This window comes from Humulus lupulus, chromosome X (genome assembly GCF_963169125.1).
Source record: "Humulus lupulus chromosome X, drHumLupu1.1, whole genome shotgun sequence".
NCBI classification, from domain to species: Eukaryota; Viridiplantae; Streptophyta; class Magnoliopsida; order Rosales; family Cannabaceae; genus Humulus; species Humulus lupulus.
The window spans coordinates 16686371-16693706 of NC_084802.1; the positions used below are offsets into that span (position 1 = coordinate 16686371).

Consider the following 7336-nt stretch of genomic DNA (forward strand, 5'->3'; position numbering starts at 1 on the left):
ATTTATCATAATTACAAAATTAACTACCTAAGTGGCAAAATCAAACTATTAACCCATGTTCCTCACAAGTGTCTCATCTGTGGCAGCTGAGCAGGCTAAGTATGTACACGCCGCTCCTACGACTCTCCAACTCATGGCTGGTCCATGTTTCCATTGCCCTTACCTGAACAAAGAAACACCTGTAAGCCAAGGCTCAACAAGAATACCCAAACAAGAAAACATATATCCAGATAGACATTAACATGTACAAAATACTTTATATTCATCATAGGTTCATAAATTCTCTAATCAGTATATGAATCATGCCGAGTAGATGCACATCACGCTCTTACAATGGCTTCGCCACTATGGCGCATATCACACCCCTATAATGGCCCCACAACTACTGTCTACATGACACATCTAGTGTCGATAACGGTCTCACGATAGAGCGATCGCGATCACAACCAATCAATACAAGCAGTTATAACCATAGAGTTTTATACAAAGCAGATATTTAACTTTAAACAAATTTATGACAAGGTCATCCCCGTTGCCTATAATGGAGGCCCATGCCCTACACTCAGTACAAGTGCCAGTTTTCTTACCTTGAGCCCTGAGCAAGTGAATATAGAGACTCCAAGTGTGATCATGGTACCTCCTAATCACAACCATAACAAGTTATATTCATTAAGGACTGAACCAATAAAGGGCTGCAAGAACAAACTGTAGCCCTTGGCACCCCAAATTTCACTAAACCATGTAGTAGAATCATTCCTAGGCCCTTGATTTGGGTTTCCAAAACCCTAAGCCACATATTCAAAATTCCCCATTTAGAGCCGCGGTGCCACCCAGCTACGTCGCGGCCCCACACTAGACCTAGAGGCTAGCCTAAATTTCAGGCAATTAGCGTCATGGCGATCACCACTAAGGGCCGCGACACTTAACTTGGCAGAGACCCCACCAGGAATTTCTTCTCATTTTGCGCGGTGGCGCTGCCCACTAAGGGTCGCGACACCAAGGCAACCCCCAACCTCGAAGACCTTCATTCAGGTCGCAGCGCTACCCTGCATACCCAGAAAATGAGTGATGTTCTAAAATCGCAACTCTCCCAAAACCCATCTAAATCCCATTTAATTTCAAATTCGACCACCCAAATAGCTCAAACAACTTTGAGAAGTAATAACAACAACCCAAAGCCTCTAAAACACTCCCAAACACAAAATTCAAAGTTTTACCAAGGACACACCCAAGACAAACTCAAAGAGCTCAAGGATTTGGTCTTACCTCCAAAAATTCGAGATTTGGTTTCTCCTAGCTTAACTGGTCTTAATTTCCTAGAGCAAGCTTCAATCCCGTCAAGATCCCTTCTAGACTCAAAAATCTCTAAGAACTTCAAAGTTCTTCCTTGGAACAAAATAGAAGTGAGAGAGCGAGAGATGGAGAGAGAGAGAGAGGGAGAGAACGTGAGAGTGAATTTTTTGGCTCGGACTTGACTAAGTCTTGAGCTATACCCAGGGCAAAAGACCATAATGCCCCTACCTACTATGTCTTTCCTTTAAGCCCCTAGAACAAAAAGGTCATTTGACACCACAATCCTGCTAAACCTCAAATTTCACTTATAACTCCCAATTTAATTCCTCTAATCCTCCAAATATAAATATTTTCCCCAAATATAACCCATACTCCAATGAGTCTCGGTAGTTAACCAAATTACCAAAATACTCTTAGGCCCACCCCGAGTCGGGTATTTATCCCCATTGTGACTTTACTGCTACTTTGCTCGGAAGGACCGACTCCTGCCGAATATCTCAAATATATCCACATAATAATATGGTCTCAGTCATATAATACATATAATTAAAATTATACCCTCAACGGGTCAAAATTACAAAAATGCCCATTTCTTGCATAAGCGAGCCTATTATCACATTTAATACACCTAAACATGCATAACAAATAATATCACAATATAACTCATATAATTCACATAATCACATATTTACTCAATTAATTAACACATAATTACTCCACATGCCCTCTCGACACACTAACCCAGGTACTAAGCCTTATTATGAATTTTGGGACGTTACACTGCTTCTCCTTAATTTCTTCCAAGAGTTTAGAATTGATTGTGAGGTTGGCTAATTGTCCCGTTATCATTTCAATCCCATATCTCATAATATCTTGTTGTAAGGGTTGCGCTATTCCCCTAAGTACCGATACATTTCTGTAACTTCGTCTACTGAGAGCATCTACCACCACGTTGGCCTTTATAGGGTGATATAAAATCTCACAATCATAGTCTTTCACCAGCTCCAACCACCTACTTTGCCTCATATTAAGCTCTTTTTGCGTAAAGAAGTACTATAAGCTCTTGTGGTCCGTGTAAATTTCACACTTCTCTTCGTACAGATAGTGTCTCCAAATCTTTAGTGCAAAGACCACAGCTGCCAAATCTAAGTCACGGGTTGGATACTGCTGCTCGTACTCATTTAGCTGCCTTAAGGCGTAGGCGACAACCTTCCCATCTTGCATCAACACGCATCTTAGTCCCTGCTTTGACGCGTCGCAGTACACTACAAACTTGTCCTTATTATTAGGGACACATAGGATTGGTGCCAATATGAGTTTGTCTTTTAGTGTCTGGAAACTTTCTTCACATTTTTCCGTCCATGTGAATTTCTATTGTTTCCGTGTTAAATTATCTAAGGGTGTAGCTATCTTGGAGAACCCTTCAACAAATCGTCTATAGTAACCTACTAAGCCCAGAAAACTCCTCACCTCAGTGGTGTTTATGGGCTTGGGCCATTCCTTAATTGCTTCTATCTTTGCAGGGTCTACTTTTACTCCATTATTAGACACAGTGTGACCTAAAAATGCAACATTTTCTAACCATAATTCACAGTTCTTGAATCTGGCGTAAATTTGGTGATTCTTAAGTTGTTCCTTCGTCAGTCAAAGGTGCTTCTCATGCTCGACTTTCGTTCTTGAGTAGATCAAAATATTGTCTATGAACACTACTACAAACTTATCCAAGTAATCCTTAAAAACTCAGTTCATAAGATCCATGAATGCTTCTGGCATGTTTGCTAGGCCAAATGACATCATTAAAAATTCTTAGTGTCCATATATTGTCCTGAAACCCGTCTTTGGAATGTCTTATTCCCGTATCCTTAGTTGATGATACCCCAACCACAAATCTATCTCTGAAAATACAATGGATCCTTGCAGTTGATCAAACAGATTGTCTATGTGAGGCAAATGGCATTTGTTCTTAATCGTTACCTTATTTAGTTCTTGATAGTCAATGCACATTCTCATGCTTCCGTCAATCTTCTTAACGAAAAGTAGTGGTGCACCCCAAGGTGAAAAGTTAGGTTTGATGAAGCCCTTGTCTAATAGCTCCTGAAGTTGTGTCTTTAACTCCTTTAACTTGGTAGGCACCATTCGATAAGGATATTTTGAAATTGGTGCAGTTTCTAGTGCCAATTCTATTTCAAATACAATTTCCCTAATCGGAGGTAATCCTTGTAGATCTTCTAGAAATACCTCAGGGAATTGACAAACAATATGGACATTGTCTGGTTCAGTTAGGTCTCTCATGATTTGTCCACCACGCTGGCTAGAAATGCTTGGCATCCTCTATTGATCAACTTCTGAGCTTTGAGGACCAAGATTAAGGGTATGCGAGTTTAAGAAACATCTCCTTTGTAAATGAACTACCCTCTGCCTTCTATTCTAAGATTGACTATCTTACTCTTATAGTCTATTGTCGCTCTGTGCCTTGCCAACGAATCAATTCCTAATATTACGCCGTAATCCTTGAGGTCTAGTTTGATTAAGTCTACTGGTAAATCTCTGCCTTCAACTCTAACTACAATGTCGTGCACTCCTCTGCTAGATAACATCACTTCCCCCGAGGGTAATTTCGTCACAAACTTATCTCTAAATAGTTCGTAAGGTTTATCTAACCTATCTTTCATATTCACAGAGATAAAGGAATGCGTAGCTCCTGAATTGAATAATACGTTGCACAGTTTACCGGAGATAGTAATTTGACCTGTTACCACCGCATTACTGGTTTTCGCCTCACCCTTTGTAAGAGCGAAAACTCTGGCTGACACAAACTTGTCATCATTCTTTAGGTCCTTTAACTTTGGACAGTCCTTCTTAACCATAGTTAAAACAACCCTTGGTTTAGAATCTGCACTCTCCTAGATGTTTTCTCTTGCAAGTAGGGCAATGGGGATATTCAACATTGGGTTTTTTACTCCCATTGCCTTCTGGTGCAGCCTTTCCTTTCTTATCGGCCCCTTGAGTTTGACCACCGGCATGTTTTCGTTTGTTGTCATTTTGCTCATTGCTACCCTTTTTAGCGTCTCTTCTGGTCGCGTTCTCTTTCCAAATCCTTTCCTTTGCCTGCTCAGCCTCCAAGGCTATTTCTAATGTCTCCTCATAGGTGGTTATTCGTTGTATAAGCTTTATATCGCGAGCTATCATGGGCTTTAGCCCCCTCGCAAATCTTAGGATTCTTTGCATATCTGTGGCAATTGTGTCCGTTGCAAACTTAGCCAGATGATCGAATTTTCTGGCGTACTCCGTTACATTCTAGTTGCCCTGAGTTATCATGATGAATTTTTCCACCCTAGAGGCTAGAATTGTGGGACTATAATACTTTTTATTGAAGACTTAGATGAACTCGTCCTAAGTCATGGTGGCTACGTTCCTAGTTTGTCCTACCACACCCCACTAGACGCATCCTTTTTGTAATAACCAAGGTTATTATTATCTTATTAGCTCCTTAAATATAATCTTAGGTTAGATTTAGTCATGACTTGAATTGAGGAATAAAAATTGCTTTAAGTTTAAATTATTTAAGTTATGATTTTATGACTTAGAAATAATTATAGTTTGGGTAATTATAATTATTTTAGCATATGCACATGTTATTTGATGGGTTAAGAAGTGAACATGTGGCATTAAACTAAGACCAAGTATTATAATTAAAATGAAAACCAAAATAGCTTAGTCTTAGGTTTGGCATTAAAAAATATGAAGGATTTGACTCTTTTAAAATTTTAAAGATAGGAAAGACTAGATCTATTTGAATTAAGTGACTATGTGTCAAGAAGAGTTAGATAAATGAGGATTTAAAAGATTTAGTTTAAGTAGTCAAATAACTAAGTAGAGATATTAGTGTGATGGTTGAACTAAGAGTTAGATAAGTAAATGAAGTTTTCGTAACTTTAGGGTGATGTAACTTCGAACCTAGTTTTGACCCAGTTATATTATGATTTTGAAAAAAATTATATTTCTAAAAAGTTGTAGATAATTGAATTAGCTTTCCAATGGTATAAAAAAAATTTAAATTGAACTTCTACAGCTTCAGTTATGTTGATTTTACTACAGAAGGGTCCAGAGTTACGAGATATAGGATAGTAGTTTGGACTTTGACTAAAGTTTGAACCAAATGGAGACTATGTGGCATACTTGGAGATGATGTAGCAACAAGAAGGGAGTAATACTAGGTTGGAAAAAACAATATAGTGGAGGGAAGGTTTGATTTTTAAAATTTAAGCTGAATAGTGTGGAGAAAATCAAGGAAGGGAGTTGGGGTTTGAAACCTATAAATAGAGACTTACCCTTCACCATTTTTCTCACACTCAAAAGCTCTCAAAAACCTTTCATAACTTTGAAATCCATAGTCCTAAAAGCTCTCTCCATTTTTCCATAAACACTCTACATAGCCATAGCCGAAACACTACTCCTTATAGTGTTTGGGATCTTTTTCTTCTATTTTCTTGATTTTTCCTTAAAACACTATTGCCTTTCTAAACCCTATTATAGATGAAATATTGAAACCCATCAAGCCAATATATAGCCAAAATCTACCCAAGTATCCAAACTCTTGGTGTTGTTGTTTGTGATAGACATTAGAGAGAAGACTCGGGATTTCATCATTTTGGTTCTAGGTTGAAGGTATGACTTTAGAGGTTTAGAAAATTTGAAAGTATAGTTTTATTATAAGGCTCTAATATAAATATCTTATGTTGTATTTAAGGTTGATTGGACATTTTCTATAGCAAGCAATCTCTTCTTTCTTTTTCTCTCCACACTCAAGATAAGGAAAATTAGGTAGTTTAATTGATGACTTAGTTTATGTTTTGTATGGCCTAACGTTTTAGGTACAATAAAAGGGTAAGTGTGGCTGGACCTAAGGTGTCCAATGATGTATGACAGACTTATGTCCAGTAGGCTCAGTTGCCAAACTTGTATGACAGACCTAAGTTGATGTCCGGTAGCTCGGTTTGCAAAATTGTATGACAAACTTATGTCCGGGGCTTAATTGCCACCCCTGTATAAGCACTTATCTTTTTATTGTATTTGTCTTGTTATTATGACCTATGACCTATTATTATGACTTATGACCTATGGTTATGACCTATGACCTATTGTTATGATTATGACTTATGACTATGAACTACGATTTATGATTATGACTTAGGCTATGTTATGACCTAGGGTTTTATGATGTTGTGTGATTAGTATAAATAAGTTTTGTTATGACTCTTGTGAAATTTATGATATGTTTGATTATATGATTATATGACTGACTCTTGTTTGTATTTTCTTTACTGGGCTTAGAAGCTCACCCCTTATGATGTTGTTGATTCAGGCAATTAAAGATAGAAAGGCCGGTAGCGAGTGAGACCTAGGAGCTTCGTGATGTACTCGTGGGGACCATATAGTCGAGGAAGATCAAGCGGGCCTATTTTTATTAAAGCATGTTTCTTTTAAAGTTTTATTTAATGTTGCTCATTTTAGTATGTTAAAGACAATTATTTTATTTTTGTAAAACCATGGATCCATTTACTTATTTTAAATTTTCATTTAATAAAAGAGCAATGCTTATGTTTATGATCCAACGCTGTGTTCTCGATAATTTATGAGAATTTAGGACGTTACACTTTTTAAGCATAATTGAAGTGAGAGAGACTTTATTTTTGTTTCCTAGCCCCATATGCTCTAAGATGAATTCTACTGATCGAAGCCATTCTTTTGGTTCTACCGGATCAGATCCGTCGTCAAAGTTAGACGGTTGTTGTTTTCTGAATCGCTCGTACACTGCCTCATAACGAGGCTCAGCCATTTTCATAAGTTGTGCTAGGGGTATAACAGTTTGTGCTACATGTTGTTGTTGGCCCTGATTCATTTATTGTTGTAGCTCTTCCTCCCTTTTCCTTAGTTCAGCTCTAAACCGGGCATTCTCTCATTCCAGATTAATTCTGGCGGTCGTAGCCACCGTTCCCTCTGCTACTTTCGGGACTGCTGGCAGTTTGTCCATAAATTCTTC

The 7336-nt window shown here is 38.0% G+C and overlaps 1 protein-coding gene across 1 annotated transcript; it reads right to left on the reverse strand.

Annotated features, from left to right (window-relative positions):
* Positions 1 to 3701: 3701 nt before the first annotated feature.
* LOC133805572 (uncharacterized) lies at positions 3702 to 4160 on the reverse strand. The gene has a single exon (XM_062243753.1). It carries the CDS (start codon positions 4158 to 4160, stop codon positions 3702 to 3704), a length of 459 nt encoding a protein of 152 aa, XP_062099737.1.
* Between the last annotated feature and the right edge of the window lie 3176 nt (positions 4161 to 7336).

What these genes read in the sequence shown, in the direction of transcription:
- LOC133805572 (XM_062243753.1), bottom strand. Translation starts at nt 4,160, where the DNA reads ATGGTTAAGAAGGACTGTCCAAAGTTAAAGGACCTAAAGAATGATGAC.